Source organism: Nyctibius grandis, chromosome 4 (genome assembly GCF_013368605.1).
Source record: "Nyctibius grandis isolate bNycGra1 chromosome 4, bNycGra1.pri, whole genome shotgun sequence".
Taxonomy (NCBI): Eukaryota; Metazoa; Chordata; class Aves; order Nyctibiiformes; family Nyctibiidae; genus Nyctibius; species Nyctibius grandis.
Window position 1 is genome coordinate 30,688,829 of NC_090661.1, and position 26,548 is coordinate 30,715,376.

Sequence of the window (26,548 nt, forward strand, 5' to 3'; positions counted from 1 at the left end):
CTCTAACATTAAAGAAAAATGACACCTCTCTTCATTGATGTTTAAACATAACAGAATGGCATGTGCCAATAAGAATGGGAAAGCAAAGGAAAGGTAGTGGCTTCCTACAAGCTGAGTCTTAACAATGCAAACAAACACAAAAGCTGATTCTCCTCCCGCCCCGAGTTTACTTTAGTGTACACCCCCAGAGCTTCATAATCCCTGTCAAATCCCCCCAAAAGAGATGAAGCAAAATTCACAATACTACATTAACGTAACGTAACACAGTGGAATACAGGAAACACAATGGTGACTAAAAAAGTGCAAACACTATTTATACAGAATTCTACATCTGAAGCAAACTGCAAAAAGGTAAAAAAACCTTCAAATTCTTTTATTTACAGAAGTCTAAGCTTCAATTTAGCCAACATACACCTTGTGCTTGAGAAAAAAATACACTTATAAAAGTAGAACAGCATGGCTTTTTCCAATAGTATTTATTTTCCACTTCAGTTGAAGGAAAAAAGATTGTTGGCTATATTTACCTTTAACAAGGATCTCACTTATGAATCTTTATCTGAAATTGTCTAAGTTAAGGGTTTGGGTGACACTGTTATGGCAGACAAACAACTGTCATTAGAGTCACCCTGCTTGACTTCACAGGCTCTTAGGAAAGTAAAGGATGATTGAGCTTTTAATCTTCAGTTTGTCCCTTCAGTCACAGTAGCAAATTGCAGTGGAAAGCACCAATAGCATTTAAGCCTTTGACCACAGACTACAGTACATGAGTTTTAGGGGTTTTAAACTGTCTAAATAAAGAGTTAGCAATTTCAGCTATAGCCTATAAGATCTCATTCTTCGTAACAGTAGCTCTCACATTAGTAGTGCAGTTAATTCAGCTGTTTCTCCTCCAGACAAAAGTGAACACATACCTTCAATGGTAGCCCTCCCCTACTCACTCCCACTCCCCTCACATGACTGATCAGTGCCTAACATCCTTTTTATAGTAAATTGTTTACTGAAATCACAAATAAGATCACACGAACTTTGAATGAGCATCTCCAGATGAGTGGGATTTAGAAAGACAGAGAGGGAAAGAAGATGGAGTGTTATTTTTAATATCACAAATTATACTCCAGCAGGGCCCAAGAAGAACACAGAATACTCTTACTGTAGTTGGTCATAATTTTTTAAAAAAAGATCTTCAGGCATGCATTTTTCCTTTGTAGGCAGATTTTCAGCTACCAATGCCTATTAAATGATGCAGAGTAGAAGACAAAAATTACAGGGGAGGTTTTAAGGTTTGGGGTTTTTTTTTTTTTCAAATTACCTAAATTATTCTAAGAGGATGTAACCCTTAAACTCATGTTTGTTCTATTTTTCAAGTACAGCTATAAACCTGTAGGTGCATATGACTACAATTTGCATGTGCTTAAGAATCTCAAAAATGTGGAATCCATGTGTTGTAAAGAAGGTCCCAGTTTGTAAAACTACTAAGTTGACAAAGTCCTACACAAGTTAATGGGAGTTCACCCCTGCACAACAGGCTGCAGATTTGAGACCCAACTTACATTCGTCCAGGGAAAAAAATATTTTCCTTATTTTCTTAAAGCTAGTTCTCTTAAAACAAAGGGAAGCCACACATACCATCCTTGTGCTCCACCTCTTCTGCTCGTGAAGCACATGGAGAGCTCTGGAGTCCAGAATTCACATTTTCTTCTGAGCCTTTTGGAGACACAGGCTCTTGTTTAACTTGTACTGAGGAGTCAGGAGGAACGGCAGGTGTGATGCCAGACTGGAATGGTGACGGCATGTTTACATGAACAGAAGCTCCCAGTGGGGGTATAGAAGAAGACAAAGTGTCCAAAAGGGGCAGGAAGGAGCCTGCAGGAATTAAGTCAGCTGCCATCTGAGATTTGCTATTTCTTCTCTCACTTAAAACATTGCAGGAAAGTTGTTCTGACAGTTCAGAAGGTTCATATGTTTCTAACGGCAAAAGAGGAGAGAAAAAAAAAATACACAGAACAAAAATGTTCACATTTTACAATAAGATTTAGTGGTGCCAAGAGCTCATTTCTTGTGGACACACAGACAAAGAAGAGAAAAATCTGTAAAAAAGCCACTAGATGGCACTACCAAAGACAACAGATCACACTTGAACAATAAAGACTTCAATATTGAAAGTCTACAATTTTATTGCACGTTTTAAATGAGTGAATTCAAGTTAAATGCAATTTTTAGAAGATGCTGAGTTCAAAGAATATGACAGTCAGCATTCCACTGCTGTAGTTTTATGGTATCTTCGTACCTTGTAGCCCCTGCAAGATCTGGATTCTCTGACTTCTCAGTGTACTCATTTCCATGGCTATCTGCAAAACAGTTGTGGTTTAAATCAGTCCTACTTAAGGCAGTTTTTCAGGCTGCTAACTTCTAGTTCAGACAGTCTCAAAAGCCCACTGTTACCTGTTGCTTTAATACAAGGAACCGTTGAACCTCAACATACGCAGCCTGCAGGGTAGCCCTAGCCTGCAAGAGACTGCTGTCCACACTATGCAGGGACTTGCTTAACTCTTCTTCCCTCAGCGAAATAGCCAACAACTGGTCTACCTGAGAACGTTCTGAAAAAGAAACAAAATGTAGAGTATAATTGTACTTGACAATACATTATAATACATTACACATGATATCTCAATAAACACTACCACCTCAGAATGCAAAAATCACATGCATTAGGTCAAGCATCAATAGTCATACAAGAAGCTGAAAAAGGAATATCTATGCACGGGAACAGCCATGTCTACATGAAAGAGCAGCAATGTCAGGTATTCCTCTTTACAGGATGTTAACCTCAAATCTAGTAACAATTTCCATCACAACTTTGCCAGCACTGATTTAGTTTAGTTGAACAAAGTCATTCTCTTCCACAAAGATCTTTTCTTGACGTACATGTGTACATGAAGTATAAATACACACTTTTCCATTAACATAATCAAAAAGGCAAAGGCAAAGGCAAATTCAAGCTAAACAAGGTTTAAATTATTCAGGTAATCCAGAAGCCAAGGAAAAGCAGCTTAAGAGAAAAAGAACCCAAAGATAAAAAATCCGGGACAATTTTGGGCCATGAGACTCACGTTTGCAATCTCTTGAGAAAGAGTCTCTGAGCACTGTACTCAGTAAAAGATCCTCCTATACTACTTTCTAAAGCCCTCTGGCATTACGGAGATTCTCCAAGCAAATTAAGTTTCCGTTTGAGCACTAATTAAGTTTCAGTTTGAGCACTAATTAAGTTTCATCCCACAAGAAGATCCATATTAATTGCTCTGCATTCCAAACAGCTCTTAATATAAATAAATAATTTTTAAAAGAGAAATGGAACATTTGAAAGCTATCTTCTGGACCCCAACGCTCTCAGATGGTGACACAATGATTTAGTTCCCAAAGAAACATTCTGCCTAAAATACAGATGGTTCGTTTTGATACGCGGTGACGCGGATGTGTCAGGTATGTTTGAGAAAGACCTGTCTAATGCCAAAAAACTTTTCTTTGGTCAGGAGCAGGAAGAAGTGAGGCATTCCACATTGATTTCCATTAAAGACAGAGAAGAAGGAGTCAAAAAATAAAAAGTATTGCCAGAGATGTCAAAAACAGCACAGCTCAAGCTAAGCAGAGTATAAGTTTTCTGGTGAGAGCGCCCAGAAGTAGAAAGGGAAAGCTGCATGGCTGAATTAGAAGGGAGTGATGGGTGCTTTTCCCTTCAGAACTTCCATCCAAAGAGGCAACAAACGTCTCTTTCCTGAGCCGGGGAAAGAAAAGGTCCTATACGTGCAAGGGAACATGAACTGCAGGCAGGAAGAAGGTACAAAGTCTTCTCTTAGAAATAACTTCTGACAAACTAAGATGGGACTCTTCAGAGAAGAATGTGTTGCAGACTTGAGAGCAGTCCACCCTATGATCTTCAGCAAGAGCCCAAGAAGCACCAAAGTAACATTAAGGAACTACCATTTTAGCCAAGTCAAAATACTACTAGGTATTTATAACCTCTATACCAGATGCATATATGTATGATATTCACTCACCTTTTTTACCTTTGATTTTTCTTCTCTTATTCTTTCTTTCTAGACTAGGGATTTCAGGAGAAGATCCTTCCTGCAAGTAAAACCATTTATTAACAAAAGTTACAAGAACAATTTTTTCTAAAGCAGAAAGTCAAACATCCACTGTCTTTTCAACCATTACTTGTACCCACAGAGAAGAACATACAAATAATTTTGCACATTCTTGTATAACTCATCCTTCCCTCTGCCTTTAAAAGAGGCAAGGCAACAAAGTGAGTGCCATGTTTTCATCTCAACTAGGAAGAAATATTAAATAAGCTGAAGCCTTCTACTTGCTCAGATGTTTAAGACTATACTCGGGTCAGATTTTCTGCTCTACAGTTTTAGTTGAAAGTCTAGAGGATTAAATCAGTGAAGAATTAAAACTATCGCTTTCTGCATATAACAAAACCATTTTGAGAATTTTGATCAAAACATTTTTTTTTCTCCTTTGGGTAAGTGCAAGACAGGAGAGTGAAACAAATTCAGATTTAAGGATATAATTTGAAGTATATAATTTTGTAAAAAGGGTTGTCTTTCCTTGCTCGACCATAAAACCAGGAACATCTATGGAAAACAAAATTTCTACTACAGTCTAGCTTCCATTTAAGTTTTGAAATACCAAGATTCTTGCTACAACACCAAGTACTTCCACAGAAATATTTTAATAGCTCTTGTTTACCAGCATAGCATGCCAGTTATCAAATCGAAATTAAAGAGCATTTGCTGTTCTTACTAATTAAAAAAGATTAGGCAGAAGTTCTGCACTAGGAAGGCAGAAATGGAAAAGATCCTTCAAGAAAATTAAGTCAAACAAGCAAATTAGTTTGAGGCTATCAATGTACAAGACAATCAAATGGAGAAAGTCCTCCTTGCAGAGATCATTGCAAGGTTGAATGACCATTGACAGGGAAAAAAACATTTTTTAGTGCACCAAAGATGGACAAAATTGCACACTTACTCCAGTTGCTCTTCGTTTCTTTCCAATTCCTTGGCTGTCATTCTGCTCAGTACCAGATGTGCAGCTACTGTCTGTAGCTGCATCTATGTTATTAGACACTGCAAGTGAGGCATTATTTGAAGCTGGATGATTTTCTTCTGAGATTTCTAGTACATTTTGTTTTTCAAGAAGAGGTGTTCTCTTCTCTGGGCTCTCCTGGTCTTGTTTTGTGAGGCCTGTGACCTCAGAGGTAGCCTGTAGGCTTTGTCTCCTTCCACTAGTCTCAGTTCTTTCAGACACAGATGGTGACAAAGGAGGAGGAGATGTCTCCCGTTTCAAGTCAGCCTCAACGTCAGTGCTTGCCTCGTAGGCAGATGTTATGTGATGTGAGTGGCTGGCTGCAATTATTTGCCTTTGCCCACTTTCTTTTATTTTGGTTTGTTCACTGAAGAAGCTATAAGCAGAAGGATTTCTGTCTGCAATGACACTGCTTTCAGAAAAGCTACGTTTTCTGGCTAAGCCAGGCACTGCTAAGGAAATCCCTTCCCACTGGAATCCTTCCAGAGTAGACAGATCAGATTCTTCACCGAGTTCTAGACCCTCTTGCTCATTTTGAATGAGAGGCACCATTTCTATGCCAAACCTTTAACAAGATAAAACAAAAACACATGTAACAAACCAGCTAAATCTAGAAAAAAGCCTCCCCTTTTCCCAAATGCACATTACAGCTTTAAGAGATCTGGCAACTCATTACACTGGTATTCTGTGCTTTCTGTCTCATCTGGCAATGGAATATCTTTTGTGCATCACAAAATTAGATGTAGTGGCTGAGAACTGACAGCATGATTTCCAAGTCAGAAATCATGTTATTATAATTATTCCAAACCAAGTTTGGAATAAGCAAATATGACATCTTTTCAAGATGCTTCAAAAACTTCAGGTTTAAAGAAAGTTTCAAAAGTGAAGTATTATATAATTGCTTCCTCTAAACACAAACCCAAACTGTGTATCAGATTAAAAGATTAACAAATGAAGAAGGAGCATTTGTTCTGCCTGCAGCAATGCAAGCATTTCTTGTAGTCCTGAATAAATGAAGAAATAAACAACCATCACAGCATTGTTCACATCCTGATGCATTTTTACATTCTTCCACTTATTAGAACTTGAAAAGCAAATATATTGCTAGTGTCTACACTCAGATATGAAGCAACAATTATGAACTGATCAGAATCTTTTCTGAGCAAGAGACTACTATTACTTATCTATGGATAGACATCCACAGCAGCAACCATAAAAACTCTAAATTATTTGTATATGCAAAAGATCATGGTATAGCAAGCTTCATTCTGAAGTCTTAGTTTTAGGATTCTGGAATTCATGTCAGATTTGGAGAAAAACAACCCTCCCCCCTCAACATGCACACAGAGAGGCAAGGTTAGATCTGAAAGCTACCAACCTTGGTAAACCTTTGCCAAGTTCCTGTTTCTTCTTGGTTACCTGCTGGATGACTTGATCCCAGTTTACATTTCGTCTGGAAGCACTAAGAATCTGCCTGAGGGTGGGTTTAAGCCCTGATTCCTTCTCAGTCTCACTTCTCCGATGGCCGCTCACATTTCGAATCCGCCGTGCATTATTGAGATTGGGCTCTGGAAGATGTGTCCCGACTTTGCTCTTCGGACTAATATGTCGCGTCAGGTCTCTTTGCAGAGAGGCAGGGAGGCCAAGTTTGCATAAATCAGGAAGAAGGAGGCCTAGTGACTGGCTTCCTCCTTTTTGCAGCTCATGATCTGAAGGATTTCCAAAACCTTCCATTTCAAAATGATCATGTGCCCTGACACACCCTTCATCCCCTTCTCCATCCTGTGAGGTGGTTTTGAAATCCACATGCAAATGGTCCTGACCGCTTGATGGAGAAACTGTGGATTCCATCTGAAATGTAGAATCTTTTAGATCAGCAGAAGCAATACTTGAAGCAGCTAGCTTTTCATCATCTTCCTTTTCAGAGGTGACAGGTTTACCTTCCCGAGTGTCACAGGATAAACAAGAACCAACAGAAGAATTGAGCTTTTCAGCTCTTGCTTCTGACTTCTCACTTCCAGTTAAATCATCATCGCTCACATCTTCTAATGAATCTAGTCGGAACTCATCCTTTGGTGATGCTTTCCCAGTTTCTTCCCTATTCTGGTCACTTGTACCCTTGCAAGAGCGTAAGTGAGCATTTTGCAAGGAATGGTTGGACTGAACATCTTTGGGTTTTTGTTCTACTTCACTTAAGTTATTATCAGGCTCCCCAAGATTGCTACCAAGCACATCTTTGTTGTCTTGTAAGTTACCTGCACATGCACCGCGCAGCTTTGATGAATAAGAGGAGAAACTGATGGTTTCCAAGTTCAGCGCATTTAAATGATTCTGCTCTTCGCCACTAGTTGAGGATAACAGAAACTTGACATTTTTTAAGAGACTGTTTGTGTCTTGCTTTGGGGAAGATAACTTCATGTCTGTGATATTCAGAAGAGGAGATTTCAGTGATGGCATTCCATTACTTCTGCCACCATCTTTGTCAGGCTTTTCACCACTTGAACAGTCTTTCATTACCTTGCAAGAATCAAGGTAATCTGAGGTTACATTAGAAGGGGAAGATGCTTCCTGTTTTTTAAGTTTTGAAAGGCTAACATTGGCTTCACAAGTTTTTCCTTTCACTGATGAATCAGTAAGAGGCATAAATACTGAATCCATTTTATCTGGAATTTTAGAAATATTATCTTCAGACTGTGGTTGCTGCTCTGCAGCTTTCTGGGATGGGTAGGGAGTCCAGCGATACATTTTATCTCTAGAAGGACTGCCACTTTTTCCACTGGCTCTTGAAGTTTTGCTTTCTGGTTGCTTAGACATACCAAAATCCAATGCTCCCTCAGAAGGAAGTTTATCACTAGTAAAATCAAGCAAGTCACTCCTGTTTTTTCGATCTCTGTATGGCAGAACATCAATGTCTTTCTCCTGCCGCTGCCGTGCATATCTTTCCTTATTATATTTAATCGGCGGTACCGAATACTTATCTCCTGAGCTTCCAAAATTCCAGCCATTTGCACCATGAGGACTAGATTTCCAGTTTACTCCATAACTCTTGGAATTCCAGCTAGAAAAATGACCTGTTCCTTCTGAGTGCCAAGTGGAATTTCTCTCCCTAGCACTGTGATGCCAATTTGATGTTCCTGCTACCCGCCCACTTGGATGCCAACCATTTCCAGAATTCCCATAGTTATGCCAATTTGAAGAGCTTCCTGAAGCATTTTGGTGCCACCCAGAGTGTCCCCTTGGGCCACTTGAATGTCTGTTTATATTAAGGTTCCTCTGAGAGTGGGAAAATTTGCCCTGCCTAGGACTAATATAGTCATCATTTTCCCACTTCCAGTCCTTTTGTGATGCATTATGATGATGCCATGATGACTGATCATAAGCTTCTCTTTCTTTGTAAGTAGCTCTTTCTTCCCGCCTTCTCTGTGATCTCCTATCATCACATTCTAATTCTTGATTCGCACAGCTTGGTTCAGCTTGCCTACAAAAAAAATTGAGAAAAACCTAAATTCTGATGCCATTCCACTGAAATCCAACAGCACACAAGCCTCATGCATTTTATCTGCACTGGGAGGAAAACATTTTTTTTAATAAACAGAGATAGCATTTAGCTGCTTTACTGTTTAGGCTTCTGTAGTGATTGACTTTCAAAACTAATGTTGTACCTTTACTCAAATATGATATTTCAAAATTGCTCTTACAAGAACAACCGATTTGGTGCAGGGACAGTTCAACAGACTAACTCTTAAATATTCCTGTTTAACTTAGAAGATAATATTCCTTTCTATTTACTCGTTATTGGACTACTAAGAAACAAACAAAAAGAAAGCTTCTTTCTGTTGTACAATCTTTGTCATTTGAGTAATCTTGATAGACGAAAAATTCATTAGTAGTGAGATAATTTTTTCTGAAGACTATTCTGTTGGTGTTAGGTGGCATAACTCGAGTGAATTGATACAAAATAGAAGGAACTTTAGGTTGAGAAAAGCAGTTACTTTACTTACTGGAGAAAACAATTGAGATCATGTCTCAGTTTATGAAGCGTGAGTTAAAACACAGACATGAAACACCCACAGAAGCTGTACCTCAGATATAAAAATATTTTGCCTTGTTTTAACCAACAGACTTGAACAGTCCACAGCATGCAATGCTGAGTCTGTATGAGCCTCCCAGAAGGAGTATCTACTGCCCTTTGTATAGTACTTGTGCTTGGCACCTTATCATGAACACGTGGTAAATTATCACATGTACATTTAAAGATAAATGCTACCTTAACACCAACAGCTCTTCTCAGGGTCAGCATTCTAAACATTCTAAGTATTTATTCTACCAAATGAGGAGGTTTTGTTAGAAGTTTTTCCAAAAACTGATTACAGAAATGCTTCTTTCTGACATTACAGGAATACATTCATTCTAGATCCCTGGACGAGGAAGACAGGAAACTTTCACACTACTGCTCAAAAACAATTGACCTGAGTAAACTGAAAACTCCTAAAAACCCTTTAAGTTTTCAACACATTTATTCCAGTTTTGCTAAAAGATGCACAAATAATTACTCTCTAATGAGAAATGGCCTATTGCATAAAATAAAGTGAACTCTAAGACAAGAATTCAAAGAGATGACGTCTAAGTGATACTGTAAGTTCTAGGAGCTGACTCAACTAGATTATGATCTAATGGAAACAATTTTGCTGTATTAGTAACTTAATCCATGTACTTTCTTTTTTCCCCCCTCGAAACTGGCATCCAGCAGAGAGAGATTTTCTAAGATTTTAGTTGCCTCAGAATACCACTGTACTGACAGCATTAGTCCTTTACCATAAAAGCAGGAAAAGTGACATTGTTGCTACCTACACTGACCAACATGAAAACATGACCATCGCGCAGTACAGGGACATCCTAGTATGACAGAATGGTGTCAAAACCAAATAATCTCCTCAGGTTTGTGCACTTGGAGATAATAATTGAAATTTCTAGCCACAGCAAGCAAGAGCTTCTTTCAAAAATCATATGCCCCTTTAATACCATCACCATGCCATAAATCTATTCAAACATAAATATATTCCCAACTGGAACATCATATTAGCAATGCACACTTGCAGAGTTACACGGAAGATAAAAGGCAATACTTATCAGTCTGCAGCCTTCTATTTCATAGTGAGTCACTAGAATTATGTTTAGCTAATGGTAAGCAGTAAGATAAAACAGGTAAGAAATTTCATTCAAGGATTATGGGATTTCAGTGTGACACTGACAGAACAATCCAATTAATTTTAAAAATAGACAGATTAAAGTTTTATAACAAAGCATGTTCAGCAACAGTTTCTAAAAGGCCAGGTTCCCATAGACACCCCCTGCCCCAAACAATATTAGCACTACCGTGACATTTATTAAGCCTTTCAATTAAATGGGTATCAAACATTAAAATAAAAACATTAGGGCTCTCAAAACACAAGAATCCACATTGGGGCCTGTTTTTATCCATAATGGAGAATAGTTGTACTTCCTTACTAGTAGTAGATCAACAGAACAAGAACATTCAGCAGAATCACGTTTACATGTTCAAACTACAATATCCACATAGGTCTCTTGGATTGTTCTCATAGCAAGGACACTGGCTACAGGCAGTTTACATTTCATGAGCACCTAAGCCCTAGAAGCGTATCCTAACTGTGTTAAAAGCAATTCTATGACCTAAGAGGAGAAAGTAAAACTCACCGGTTCCGTTCTTTCCTTTGATTGATTAGTTGAAAGAGTTCTTTGTCAAAGTATTCTTCTTCTGCCTCTTCTTTCTCTTCCTCTTTTCTGTCATGGGCATCAATGTTGTCTTTGTGCAGCTGGCTGGAGATGTGCTTGGCATATGCTGACAAACCCACCAGTGTCACCCTGCACACCCGGCATTCGTGGTTGCTGTCCCTAGGAAGAGAGGCAGAGGGTGGACTTTCAACTCTGCCAACAGGCATGGCAGGTATCTCTGATCTTACTTTGTTTCCTCTGAATGTGCTTGAGTTCAAGGCAACTAGGTTTTGCTCAGTATATTTAAGTTACTTGAATTCTCTGGCTTTTTCTTTCAAGGTCTAGTTTTTTGATGATCAATTTTTAGAAGATTTTTTTCCAACAATCAAGAGGCAGAAGACTTAGTAATAAAGCTGCGTTAACTGGGAGGAGGAATTCTTCTTGAATTGTTGTACTCAAAATCTTTTCAGAGGAAACATTGTGAGCGAGGAGGCAGAGTGGAAGGCTTACAGAGCTGGCAGGAGCTGCTCTGAAGCTCATCCATGGTGCCAGCTGCACTGGGGAAGCCTGGCGACAGCTTCTACATTTAATCCTTGCCTTCAGCCTTCCCCCAGTGAAATTTAGAAAAGGGAGGAGGCAGTACATGGATACAGCCAATCCTGATACAACATAACCTAAACTGGGACAGCTGAGACTGCTGCCTGGAATCCAAAGACTCCACAGCACAGTGAGTGAGGGGAGGGTGTCTTCAGTTCACTGTACTTTATTTGGTTCAAGTGTGCATGAGGTCTGCTTTTTACTTTAGAGGACTTATCTTAAAAAATACAGAAATTATTTCAGCTGGAGGAAGCTGACAGCTGTGTCAGACAGATGGCTTTACTCATGTTTCAGTGAATACTGGATTACGGCTACAACTTTTTTTTACCCTTTTTTTTGGTAATAAATTCAGATTTCTAAAAATATCTTGTTTGGTCTGACAAATCCTTTCAATACTCCACTGTTAAGGAAATACATTGTTAATAATAAAACTAAACAAGGAAAATATGTTCACCAGTTTAAAAAAGTCAGAAAAAACTTAATGAGAGCATAGTCCACTGCAAATAACTCAGTGGGACCAAGTTAGGACTCACTGCCTGCCTCCACAATGCTTTCTTCAATTCTGCCATTTAATTCATAAAAGCAGATCTGCATATCCCCATGGCACACTTGAGACCAAAGTCTTGTAACAGTAGCATTATAATACCGACACACAGTTTGTGACTGCGGTCAAAAAAATGGGATCCATAAAGGAAAAAGACAAACATGAATCCTTGCTTTTTTAGAGAAAAGTTAAAAACAAAATGAGAAAAAGATCAAAAGATGCACCTTTAGCAAACATATAGAAAACAACACTATTGTTTTCTATATGAACAACTGCTTTAATTGAAGATGAATTGGCTAGAAGTTCAGATAGTTAGACTTAAGGGAGTTTAGATTTCCTTCAGTTCTTTCCTTCCCCTATCCCCATTAATATCAGCCAGAACTGGGCACACTCTACAACAGACACTGATCATGTCTACACATTTCCCTACCATACAGGAACACTGCACAATCTTAGTTGTTCAACAAGAAGGCCAAAAGCAGTTTGAAATTAACATGACAAAAGTATTCTCAGTATGAAAACATCCAAGAGCTTTATTTACTGGATGTATACTTCAGATAGTAGACTCAATGTCTCTCATACAAGAGCATTATTTCACTTTCAATTAAAAAACAAAAAAATCCAAACAAACAACAACAACAAAAAAAATCAAAAAAACCCACAACAACCAAAAAAAAAACCAAAACGCTAAAGCCTTGTACTTGACATCCAATTCTCCTTATATATCACACTGGGTAAGACTTCAAGAAAAGGATAAGAGCCTTAAAATGTTTCAGAAAATTATTCTAGCCCTTGAGATTACTAAGCTAACTTTAAAAAGAGAAAAGTGTGAACGAATGTGTGCATTTCCTTTACCTCTTCCCTACAGGAAGCCTAAAAAGTGACTTCTATTTGAATGTTAAATTTGAAGGTAGTAAGATGCTGGTAATACACACTTAAAGGTATTATCTTCTGTTACACAATTCAGCCACACTCATGAGGCTGTTGCTTGTGCTTCACATTTTCTACTTGGGGTACATTTTGCTTTACAAGGCTGTATTTTTCCTAAAAGACTTCTTCTAAACTTAAAAGGGAGGAAGAAGGAGAGGCACAGGGGAAGAGAAGAAGGCTGCTGCTGCACAGTGAAAAATGAAGTTCATTATTCATTTTGAGAACAAATATCTTCCATGCATTCTTCTGAAAGAAGTGATGAAGACAGTTACTTCAGTAATAGAAAATGTAATGAAGAGGAAACAAATTTAATTTAATTTCAGTCTTATGGAAATGGAAAACCAAGAATTGTCAGATCACTTGCAAGCCACTGCAGACACAATATATAACTTTTAGAAATTACTGCTAGCTTCAAGAGTCATAAACTAAAAAAAAAAAAAAAAAAAAAAAAAAAAAATTTAAACGTAGAAGGCCAGAAATAAGATGCCAAAATATGTGAAATTTTAAGCTGATCTCAGAATCATTGTCAGAAGAAGAAATTCCAGAACAGAAATGGTCTACCAGTTAGCTGACCAGAAGCCCTAAGTCAGCTTCTAGTGCAGAGGACATTCTGCTTTCTGAGTAACCCCTTCCCAGCTGTTCCATAACAGAACAAATCCTTTTCACGCTCAACAGGACAGATATCAAATAGCATGATGCGCTTGATCCCAGGCACATTTTCAGAATGTTCCTAGCTCCCAAGACCCAGTTGTGTGGGGCACAGTAGAGAAAAAAAATCAAAATTACGTGGGTGTTCTTGGTTTTTTTCTTTTCTTCTTTCTTTTAAGTAACTAGCAGAATTCAGAACAAAAAAAAAATGACAAAATGTAGGGCTGAGCAAGGGATGGTAATGGCAGGAGGAAAAAAAAAAAAAAGAAGCGGGTAGGGAACATGAGGAATTTATCATTTTTATGTCCTCCATCATTACTACAAAGCAAATTTTATATGAAAAAAATGAAATAGCTTCCAAAAAGCTGCTTTCATACATTTTCTCAATGCGACACAAAACCAACTTTGTTAATCCAGACAACTTGAAGATTTTCGGTACCCCACTAAAACAAATTTAATTTAAAGAGGGAAAGATTATTTAATTTTCTTTCCGATATATTTTAACATTTTGATAGTCCACACAACCCCTGTCTAAACACAGGCTGATGATGAAGATTCTGAAGACAGAAGTTCTTTTCCCAGTTTACTAACCTGCAGCGAAGACCCAGACACATTAATCAAATATTAAATAGAAGTAGAAATTAGACAACAGAGGTTATTTACTGACAGTTAATAAGCACTTCGAGGTAAGCAGTATCTTTTTACTTATTGTCCTACAATAAGGGTTATTTTTTTATTTTAGAGAGAGAATTTGAAATGTTAGCAGATATAAGCAGGCATACACATATGCTACAGATTTTCTGGAAGTCTTAACCTAAAACCATTTTAAGGTGCTGATTTAGACAAACTACAGCAATACCTAGCAATTATACAGAACAGTAGTATAAAATACTATACAGCTGGCTCAAACAAATGTCTTCATCTGTGGCATCTATGTAATACAATCTTGCACTCCAAACATGGACGCTTTTCTGCAGCTATACATATGCTTTGCATATAAAAACTTACTGAAGAGAAAAAAGTTTCTAACTTCTTCTAGTTTTGAAACATTATAAAACAAAACAGTTTAAGAATTTTACTAGAATTCAACCTGGCACAACTTATCTACACTGGCATTAGTATCTATCATAGCATATATCAGAATCTTAATTTCACTCAGCCTTTCTTTAATAGTTAACTCTTTAAAAAAGGGGACTGGAGCCCTAACAGCTGCTTTCACCTTACACAAAACAACAGAACAAAAGACACACGAACTAAAAGCTAGCATGCAAAGAGAAGTGGTCTACAATTTTTCTTCCCTGAATATAAGACAGATGTCCTGACAAAATGGATCTCTCACACCTCTAAGAGTTGAAAGAGGATCACTTCTTAGTCCTTTAAAAGGTGTTTAAAATAGATTTGTCATTTCCATATAAAGTTTGTGCTGCAAGATGATTAAAAATTAGTCTGTAGATCAAATACTTAAGTACAGACTATCTGATCTCTCTGGCTGCCTCAAAACCCATACACATGAAAGCACTTTTATGTGCACTCTGGTTACAACCTGATTCCATATTATCAGGATGATATTTGAATACCTCTTAACTCCCTCCTCCTACTTTCCAAAGGTTGCAAATAAAACCAAGGAAACCACCATCCACCATGGTTAGGTCCCTTAACCAAACAACTGGACCAGGCTGGCAGAGGACAAGGCAGTCACTCAAGCAAATGCAGACTTTACATCCAAGAAGACAGTCTTCTCACAGTGGTTTAGAAGATCAACAATTGATTCTGCATCACTGAAAACTTTTAAAACACATTAAACATTATAAAAAGGAAAACACCAGTGTTCATAATTCTGCCTTTGGCAGCACACGGGCACCTAGTGCTTCCAAGAAATTAAGCATGGAACTGCCAAGACCTAAAAAGCATGTTGTTTAATTTTATTTCACTGCAGTCCAAGAAATACAGGAGAGTTTTCTTCCATATGATTTTTTGCCTCCTGAGTCTTTGACATTAAGAGATGATGTTCATTGCCAGCTTTATCACAAGCCATGCAACTAAGCGATGCATAAAAATAAATTGTGCAGTTCAGCTTGCATGGGAAATAAGATGTGAGTTTTTCTAGACAGTGACACACAAAATGCACATAGAAGAAGAATGCAAGATTGTTCTCATACCTTCCCTTCAGGTTTTCAAGTTCTCTGTGGTGAAGCATGCTTCTCATGTGTTCTTCCATTTCCTTCAACGTGGGGAAAAAAGTAAAACTGGTCAAAACAAAATGGTGTACCATATTTGAAAAGCTTACTTTTGAGAACTCTCCTGCCTTGCCGAAAGGTGTACTCTACTCCTGTGGGGCTGTAGCAGTTGCCATTCCTGTTTCTATGACCATGAAAGTACAAGTAGTCACACTCTCAGGAAGTCATATAATGTTACCTTTCCTGAGGAAGGACACACAGGAGTCATTAGAATTCAACAGAAGGGGAGCAGAATTCCAGGAGAAAGACAAACAGGAGTGCATGTAGCAAAGCTTATTAGAGTGATTTTTGACAAATTACTGCTGATCATCATTTTTATTAAAAGTCTCATTGATACCACTCTCCAGAATCACAGTACTTAAAACAGTTTTCCTGTGCAATCTGAGCAGTCTCTCTGTATTTGTATTACAATACAGCTGTAATTTCACCATCACATACTATTTTACTCTATTAGAGCACTTCAGAAACTGAGATGCACATAACATGTCAGTTTGTTGTTTACAGCAACCTTGATGCGTGAACTGCAGTGCTGCTGTAATTAATTGCTATTGAAAAAGAGCTGCTGGAAGAGAAAGAATGTTCATAATTCAGTGAAAGCAAGGCATTCAGAAGACTCAATTTTCTCTTGGTGTTTGAGCAAAGTGTTTGGAAATCTTCAAAGAACAGATACTACTATCCTCTTTAGTCCTTGAAATCCCATCTCCAAAAGCAAAGCAACATCTTCAACCTTGAATGGGCATGGTTCAACCAACATGGGCATTTGCAAGCTATCTATGTGCCATGTGGCTAAGTAATATATGAAGGTCCCTTAAGAAACACGCAGTTTCAATGCAGGCTTTGCATGACTTGTAGTACACAGAAGATACATGCCAAATCGACACATTAATGAAAACACATGCTGTGCTGCATAATTCCACATTCTCCTACCATACAGAAACACAGACCTCCCAAAAGGAATAAGAATACTGTAATACACAATTTTTTTTAACATATCACAATTAATAGCCAAATGAGTTTGAGTGCTTTTCACTTTAGTATCTTTATACAACAATATAAAAAACTCAAAGACTTCAATATTCTTAACATTCAGAATCAAGCATACTGCACAGCTCACTTCAAGAAAGATACTCTAAAGTATATGCAAATATACTATTCGATCTGTGATAGACCTAGATCAATATATTCCTGGTAGAGGGAAAAACCCTCATACTTCACACTATTTTAAAATGGAAGCATTTCTTACACAATTTTCATATTAGTATCTTCATATTAGTATCTACTGATAGATGTAAACATTAATTATTTACCTTTTTTGAGTTGTACACAATGTGACATAATATGCATTTTCGTTCTCGAACCATGCTTATTACTCCGGAAAGATCTTATCCCATACCTGCAAATAAAAATAATTTTAAAAGATCCAACACTTAAGATTGTGGGTTTTTTTCTTTTCATTAATCTGTTTTAGTAAGGAAAGTAAAAATAAGTTACTATCCATTATAACACTTGTGCTGAGTTTCTTTAAGAGAATATAAACCTCTTGTGCATAGTAAACATTCTTCAAAAAAAGATAAGGTCACTTTGAATAGTCATCTAAAACAGCTATAATAAAAAGTAGCTTTCCCTTTCTTTCATTTTGTTCCTTGTCCTCCAAGACATGGCACTCATTCTACACACAAACAGAGATCTGTAGGAATCCTCTCAGCTACTCAAATCAGAATAACAAAACACTTCAACTAGGATGATGAGAGGGAGATAAGGAAGTGGGGAAATCAAGCAGGGCAAACTCATGTCTTTATTTTGGTACACAGGGAGCTCAATAAGATATTTAAGGCCCTAGGAAAATGAAACGAATGCCATTCGTGACATCAAAGACCATCAGTCTTCAAGGTTTATCAGTCCATTTATTCACCATAAAATCAGATCTAAACTGATTTAAATTCAGTATTTTTCTCATTAACCTCCGTAAGAACTACACATATGCATGTACTGAAATACTTAATTTAGACAGCATTCTAAGATGCATTCTCTAACACCACGCTCTGCATGGGCACCTTATGTATTTGAATCATTAATCATTTCCACACTCGCCCTACAAAGTTAATTCTAATTATTTACCATCCACCGTCTGCATCAGGGGCATCAAACCCTCCAAATCTGATACTGACTAGAAGCTGTGAGCAAAGGGCAAGAACTGGATTTTTACCAAATCCAGCTTACCTAGAGTTAAAGCAGCTCTGACATTCAGTGGTACTGTCCAACTATAAACAAACAAAAATAAGCAAGTAAAACCACACCCACTCTTAATTCCAAAATGTGGTTCTTTGACAAATAACTCTTTTCCTCCAGATTTGCATGTCCATTTACAGTTAACGTATGCACCACCATCTGTCCAGCTTAAAGGGGAAGAACTGAGAGTTACCATAGTCCTTTCACCTTTAGACAACTGAGAAAGCAGTTTTCTCCCTAAAACAATCCACGTCATCATACCAAAACACACATACTTAAATCACAACAGGAGATTCAATCATCTTCTTATGTTCCCTAACCAGCATTCCTAGGGTGCCATTCTTGATCTCACTGAAATACCTGATAGTGTTTAAACATGCATTCTCTAGCTTCATCACACGGGCACCTGACGTACTTGAATTGTTAGTAACAGCTATTTATTTCAACAAATCACCCCCACAAAGGTACAAGATCATTCAGAACTTTGCACCAGCCTAGGTCATATAGAGCATGCATGTAAATTCATATGATATCAGTGATGTGCAGGCAAAAGGACCTGCCTTCATGGAAGTTCAGAACACAGAAATACCAAGTTATGGAACAAATTATTTTGAAACCACATATAAAGAGTATAACTTGTTTTTAAACATATTTCAACTGAGACAGCAGTTAAGGAAAGTTTAAACTAATGTGAGTAGAGACAGAAAATGAGATATTTCAGCCTCATGATTTTCCAGTAGGTTATTAGGTGAATATAGGAACACATCAACAACATTCTGTTTATGCAGATCTGTGCAGCTGCAGCAGATCTAAGAGAATTATTTATGAACATACACAAGCGACAAAGGTTTGGATGCCTACCCAATATAGGAGAGCTTTTTTAATGCAATTAATATGAAGTTACTCCTGAAAAGTAAGGGTGCTAATCCTTGCGCCAATTTCAGATACTTCCTTTTGCATTAAAATATTCTGTACTCCCCCAACATCCTTCACTAGCACTACTTTGTAGTTTAGCGGAGTAATACCCTACATGTGTTCCGGATCTTGTTCAAGGTTATTCGAGTATTTACAGAATTCATTCTGCACATGGGTAAAACAGCAGCATGGGACTTAAATCAGGAAAAGCAGGCCAGTAAAGTATGGTGACTTGCTGACACCAGTTAGCACGTAATATTAAAAAGCTTTCACAAGTAGAGCTCACATTACACCTGTTTTGGCTAATTAAAACATATAGTAACTATACACGATTACAGAAGAGTTTTAGGCTAACTGCCCAATCAACTGGGCATTACTTATGACAGAGTACTAAAAATACTAATGGAATTCAAATGCTATTGGATGTTACTATGGAAAGTGAAACTTTCTCCTCCACAGAGAGAAGTCCTTAGAGGCAAGGACTCAGAATTCAGTAGATGCTACAAGGACTGGGAGAAGACAGACCCACATTCTATTTCCAGATCACCTCTTGACTTACTGTCTACATAGAGATAAACCACTTCCCTTCATCCTTAGCTTTCTCCCAAATCCTGCTATAAAACCTATGGCTCACTTTAATGAAGTACTCAATTTCACTGTAAAAGAACTTTCATTAAGTACTTTGAAAAACATTATAAATTCAAGTTATTCCCTCACTCATTATGCAACAGCAACAAGAACCAGATAACTTTTGAGCCACATAGTCAGTGACGGCATTTCATCTCATCACACACTGGTCTCTTCAATCACAAAACTTTCACACTGAGAAAGTTCAGAAACAGAGCTTTCTCTACATAAATGCGGGCATATTTGAATACTTAACAAAAAAAAAAATCCCATACTTTAAACACTGAACAACCTTCAAGTTTGTATCAGATTTAACACTTCGCGCTTTAGAAATCATCAACTTGCTGCATAGCATAGGAAATTATTTCTTATGGAATGTCAACAGGAAAATGAACTACTCTCAAAAAATGAGCAAACTGCAAGCAAAGACAAGGTTTTGCCAAAAAGACTCCCACCACCATATAAAAGAGAGACACATGTCAACAGCAAAATGTAAAGCCTTCAAAGCAAATGAGATGTTACAACTTGCTGTTTTGAGGGAACATAACTGTTCAGTGGGTGATTTTTTATTTGTTTGTTTTAAAGGGAAGGGATGCATTTTACAACTATGTGATGTAAATGCAACTTGCTCATAGCCTGCACCTGCCCAGAGCTTGGAAACACCACACAGTTTTAATTAACTTAAGCAAGTCTGCTACAGAGATTTTGAAGAACACTTCTCACAAGTAAAAATAGTCTACAAAGAAAATAAGGCATTAGACTACTTCCTGCTACAACATCCATTTGACCACAGTTATTCAACCTTACCGGATAACATACATTAAAAATGTATGTCAAGGTTAAATCTGCTACAGATCAGTGGCTGAACACTCTGACTATATAAAGCCACAAGTTGCCATGAGTAGGGCGGGCAGCCCAGCATTCCAGCTGCCTAGAAATCCTCAGGAGGCCTCAAAGAGATCAGCAGCGCTGGCCTGTCTAAAGGCCTGCCTAAACGCTGCATGTCCCTACAGACAGCAATAGAAATTCTACACTGGACAAGAACAGGAGTCTAGAAGTTCACCGTGGCAGAATGCTCTGCAGCAACACGCTCCTCAGCTCCTCACAGGAATGTCATTCCTTTTGCTTTAGTGACTTCTCTCCTGCAGCAACTGATTGCACACATCCTAGTTGAGCTGTAGAACAGTAACATAGCTGCCACAGACACGGGAAAGGAGAGGAGAGCAGAGGGGAAAGAAGCAACTCACCACAAAGTGCATTCATGAAATCTATAGTTGGTTGATGGGAGGAAGTGGTGGACACGAGGTCATTTTGACTTGGAGAGAAGCCAACCATCTACAGTGATAAACGAATGCTACAACACAATAACGATCGCTAATCTAACTAAATAATGATTTATTAAAGCCTAGTAATAGAGAGAGATTTTCTTAAGGAAAAATTTTATTACTATAAACCCATTTCCCTTTATTACACGCTGCTCCAAACATCAAAGCCCCGTACCACTGTGAGAATGCTGTACAAAAATAAGTAATTCACCATAACAAGACAGAGGCCTATGCTCAAATTTCATCACCTCGAGCAGAGATTATGTGGAATAAAGCACCAACATTCAAACACTATCTTTCCTTCCCAGATTCAGTGGGAATCTGATGCCCTTGAGGCATCTGAATTCACTATGCATCCCCTTGCTAGACCGTAACATTTACCAATTACCTTAACATTACTTCTGGGCCTATGTGAGAGGCACTTCAACCTTCCTTCTGAGATGCTGATCTGTGCAACCTAACCTGATCAACAGTCAGAAACTTAAGGGCTTACTAAAGTATAAGTCATGACTAACAGCATTATTCTCCTCTAGCACACTATCACGCATTGTACAAACTACTTTGTATTCACAGGGGTTTTTTTTAACATGGTAAAGGAGATAATTATATTACAACCCAGTAGTTAAAATACTTGTCCAAAGCAAGACTTTTAAGGTAAATTCCTCCCTGCTTTCCAAGATTTAATTTCATCCTCATGACAGACTGAGGATACTCTAGACCCCTCAGCACTGAAGCACAACCGCACAGCAAATGTTGTAGCTGGGCGGCCAAGCGCTCAACTGTTTTGACATCGAGACAGAAGAAAAGTTCTGTAGTTCCTGAGATCAAAGTTCTTTAAGTTCCTGTTAAAAAGCAATAAAGTTGACTTCACTAACTAGCCTAGAAGACATCTAGCAGAAACTGTTTGCGTGCTATGCCATTGAGTATGGCTGGCTTTTTACAACACACAGGGAAGGTATACCGGAGATAAGGAGACTATAGAGAAACACCTTAAACAGACCAGCGCAGGCACAGGAACACCTGGCATGAACACAGAGTTTTCATTGATGTCTATTTTTATTTCAAATAAATCTAAGAATGGGGTACAGACCAGAAGAATATATACACCTTAAGTCATAATGAAACTGCATCTTTCTAACTCCCTATATATAAACAATGCTAATAATTTCCTAATATCCAAACTAAGTTTTCCTTGCTGTAAACCAAGATGATAATTCCTCCTTAGTGAAAGCAAATGCCTTATTGCTGTCTTATTTATGATAGCTTTGTACTCACCAGAAGATTCATGGGTATACACTGTCCTAATTGCAATGGAGAGCTGTTCAGCATCATTGCTGTATGCTGTCATTTGGGACACCTAAAATCCACACACCTGGAAAGCTTCTGTGTTCCCCTAAACTCGCAGTTCATTTTTAGACATACGCGAACTCTTTTTCTTCAGAGTTTTCCTCAAACATCGTGTTTCCTGAGCCTATTAAAATTGCCGTTCCTCTTTCCAAATTGCCCACAACACTCTAAAAGAAATGTCCAAAACTGGACATAGTACTCCAGCTAAGACCCCTATTAGCACCCTTTGGAAAGGTGAACTGTCTTTGTACCCCTACTACCATTACAGCCTCAAACATAATTGATAATGATTGAGACAAAGTCTTATTAAGAAGCAACACAGTGATCCACAAGATGCAGGCCAAATAACCTAACCGACTTAGAAATTTCTGTGACTTACAAAAGAATTCACATCAGCTTATTCTGATAACCTGTTATAGAAATTTTCACATAATTAATGTAAAAGTTCTTATGAGTTAGGGAGACAAGGATCAATAAGGGTGAAATAGAATGAAGAATAGAATAATTAATATAAGTCTATCTGAATAAACACAGGTGGGCTTTCACAATCCATGAGTATTGTTCTCAAAGCTCCTTGTGTAATCCTGACCTATGACTGAACAAATCATCAATTAAAGCTTAATGAATAGCTAAGCAGGAGTAGGCCTAGAAGTATTACCTTCTGATGATTTTAGTAAAGGGGATGTATGGTTAACCTTTTCTTTACCTTAAAAGAAATATAGGACACTTAGAAATAAAAATTAGTATAGATAAGGTTTTAAATGTAACTTCAGTTGTTTTTAAGGTTGAATGTTTAGGAGACACTGGCGGTGGGAACCGGACTCTGATCAACCTGGATCAGGACGGGACGCTGATCACGGCAAGAACATCGAGGATGGGGTGTCGACCGGAGTCAGAGCGGAACCAGAACATAAAGATCAGCTAAACAATGGAAAAGAATGGACTTTTGTGGACTCTTGACAAAGGAAGAAAGAGGAATTGAAATAGTTAGTGGATTATTAACAGAAGCTTATGAAATGTTTATGATGTAATTGATTATTAGTTTCTATATAAACCGATAGTGAATTTGAGCCAGGTACCATTCACTGCGGTGGTGGTCCAACTCTGAGTTGTTTAATAAAACCAGCAAACCTAGAGACCCGGACTCTGCCAATTTTCTTTAACATAACCTTGTGTCACTTTACAAAAGGTCTTCAACAAACTGACACAAGAATGAGAGAAATACCTGCCACTTAATTTTACAGTTATTTCTGTAACATTTAGCTGTATCTTTTTTTCTTTCCTAGGGTATTTAAGCTCGTAATACCCTTCACAGGCATGCATACTAGGTCTCTTTTCACTGATTGGAAGAACAGGGATTCAGAAGCCAAGACTACTCTACACATCCCACCTATTGCAGTTCCACAGAAGCAGGTACCTGGCCTGGCAAAACGACTCTGAGTCCCTAAGAAAGATCTACGTAGACACAAGAGAGCATGTAGGAGAGCATTCAGTCAGTCATTGGGCTCTTTCTATTTATACAGTCACTACAGAGTATGAAGAACCACTGGAGAGTGATTTGAAGCACTCAAAGCAAGGTAGTCAGGTCACTCTTCAGTATATGGAGCTTTGGTGCCAAGTAAATTCAAGTTAAGGATCCCAAACATTAAGACAGCAGTCATTAATGAGCAGGAAATAGAAACATAGGGGTCGGTCTGAATTCTTACATCTCTGTAACACAGTTTGTCCTAGAACTGAATATTAGTGGCTTCGTCAGCTTGGGATCAAAATGTAAAATAGTCTAGGACTAGATGAGAAAAATCCCTTGCACTACAAATATGAAAAAAAATTTTATAAAAACAAAGAAGTTATTTGTAGTGTATAGTATCCTCTTTCCTATAATCAGCTTGAGTCAGGTAACAGCTCAAATCTTATGACACCCTCTGGTGGCAGAGTTCACAGAAGATGATTATCAGATGTTAAAAAGAATTTTATCAATTTAAATTTGATTCTGATCAAATTTAAAGTTGATTCCAGATATCTTATGAATTTTGTCTTTACAAGATAAAGCGGAAAAAATCAATGGAAAAATACCTTAATTTTACCTAGATGAAATTATCTACAAGTCTTAGTATCTCTGTACACAATTTGGATACGTATTTATAGGATAGCAACTGCTGTTATTCTTTGTACTGGATATCACAGCCCTTCGTAAATAAGATGCACTTAGCTGACATATCTTCAAATGTGTGACATTTTTGGACATATGGGCTATAAGTTACCCAAAGTTTGGTCACAGTGATCAAATTGACTCAGGTAACAGACTAACATAGTTTGGCTAAAACCAATGACTTGTTCCAAATTGAAAACACTAGAACACAGCACCTATTTAACAAACTTTACACACAAAAATCAGTCAATAGGGGAACATACGTGATGGTACAAATGCAGTTGCCTGGTACTGCCAGTTCAGTTGAAGCCAAGCAAGGACTAAAAAAAAGATAATACAGTTGCCTTTAACAGAAGAGACTTCAGGGTAGGAATCCATTTTCCAAGGTAAGAAGTTACAAAGCCACATTGCATTGGCCTTTAGAACCTGCAATACTCATCCCAAATATTGCAGTCCTAATGGGGAGATACTTTCAAACTTCAGCAAAATTATTAACCAAATTTTTGGAAGGCTGAAGTGTTTTTTTAGGCTAAGATATATCAGTTCAGCAAAACAGTCAATTAGTTTAATATACTAATTGAGGGTTGACTGAAAGAAGTAGCAAATAACAAAATAATAGAAATAACCAGCAAAGATATGGGAAAAGCAGCCCCAGGAACTCATGCTGAAAACAAAGTCCATCAAACCTCAATCCTCTTCTCTCCCAGGTCACACCTCAGAACTCATCAGTTCTACAAAGCTCTTTAAAGCTGTGCTTCAGAAAGGAATAGGAGGGAAGGTGAAAAGGAAAATTCTTACTTGCATGAGACCATTGTTATCAAACCACTACCAATAAAGCATATCAAAGGATAAACTTCAATCATCAATGCCACTTCTATCCAATGTTCGTAAAGTTTTCCAAGTTGAAGTTCGTAAGCACCTCTGAAAAATTCTTAATATGATTTAGGTTTGCATGTGAACTACCCTGCTTGCAATGATGAATGATTACTTTTAAATACCTCATAGTTCATTGTATTATTACTACTTGTTTCACACTATCAGTCCCACTCCTTTTAGGTTACCAAACATTTATTACCACATTCATACATGCTTTCACTACGACACATTTTTAGCTGTATGTTAGGAGGAAGGTAACTAAGCAACTCTGTACCCAAAGCCACGCTTCAACACTGGAATCGCTTCTGGCAGGTATGAAGAGACAGTATGAGAACTATACATGGGTAACAGAGAACCTGCTTTACAAAAGCTTGTATTTAACAGGGTAACAAAGTTCAGGAACCACTGCAGCAGTAAAGGATGCTCACAGCGCAAAGCAAAATGTATCCCGCCCCCAGGCAAGACGCCCACTGCAGTCCCTCTAGGCCAGGCCTGCCCCGCTCCCCTCCCTAGGTCGCCCCCCACCCCCCCCCGCCAGAGCCCGAGCAACCCCCCATCACCCCCACTGCCGTCACAGAGCTCCCCCAGCCCTCTGCTCCCCCCCCGCCCCGGTACTCACACATCGCACCCCTCGCCAGGGCAGCGGTCCGGAAACCCATCCCCCTGCCGGGACCGAGCAGGCCCAGCCGCCGCCTGTCCCCGAGCCCGCCGCTCTCACAGCACCAGTGCCGGGCCGACCCCCGCCAGAGACCCGCGGCGCACGGCGGGGCGGGGCAGCCGCCCAGCGCAGCCAATGCGACAGCAGGAGGGCGGCCGCGCGGCACGCCGGGAAGCGCGCCTGGGCCCCCCCGATGCGTGCCGGGAAATGTAGTCCTGGCGGCGGGACGGCTTGGCGGGGGCGCAAGCACCAACTTCACGGCGGAGGCAGCGGGACTCGCTGTCAGTTGGGGGCATTTACCAACCGATAATGATAATAAACGTTATTATTATCTGTAAATATAGTGCTATAAACACACACTCTACTGCTCTAAAAAGCGGGCAGTAAAGACCGCAGGTACCTCAGCAGCAAGAAGCCACCACCATCATAGTACCATAGAATGGTTCGGCAGGGACCTTTAAAGGTCATCTGTTCCAACCCCACTGCAGTGAGCTGGGGCATCTTCAACTAGATCAGGTTGCTCAGAGCCCTGTTCAACCTGACCTTTAATGTTTCCAGGGATGGGGCATCTACTTCTCTGGGCAGCCTGTTCCAGTGTCTCACCACCCTCACAGTAAAGAATTTCTTCCCAATATCTAGTCT

At 38.6% G+C, this 26,548-nt stretch overlaps 1 protein-coding gene across 2 annotated transcripts in view; it reads right to left on the bottom strand.

Moving 5' to 3' along the window:
• ZNF106 (zinc finger protein 106) overlaps positions 1-25,958 on the bottom strand; it is a 43,122-nt gene extending 17,164 nt beyond the window's left edge. The window contains exons 1-10 of one of the 2 annotated variants that reach the window (XM_068400053.1): positions 25,868-25,958; positions 17,088-17,173; positions 15,703-15,764; positions 10,807-11,004; positions 6,470-8,569; positions 5,035-5,656; positions 4,056-4,125; positions 2,443-2,597; positions 2,288-2,348; positions 1,627-1,965 (exon numbers count right to left, since the gene is read on the bottom strand). In XM_068400053.1, the coding sequence (XP_068256154.1) occupies positions 1,627-1,965; positions 2,288-2,348; positions 2,443-2,597; positions 4,056-4,125; positions 5,035-5,656; positions 6,470-8,569; positions 10,807-11,004; positions 15,703-15,764; positions 17,088-17,141 (3,661 nt within the window). In that variant the 5' untranslated portion in view covers positions 17,142-17,173; positions 25,868-25,958. The remainder of the gene's footprint in view (positions 1-1,626; positions 1,966-2,287; positions 2,349-2,442; positions 2,598-4,055; positions 4,126-5,034; positions 5,657-6,469; positions 8,570-10,806; positions 11,005-15,702; positions 15,765-17,087; positions 17,174-25,867) is intronic. The other variant, XM_068400052.1, reaches the window with a different exon arrangement.
• Between the last annotated feature and the right edge of the window lie 590 nt (positions 25,959-26,548).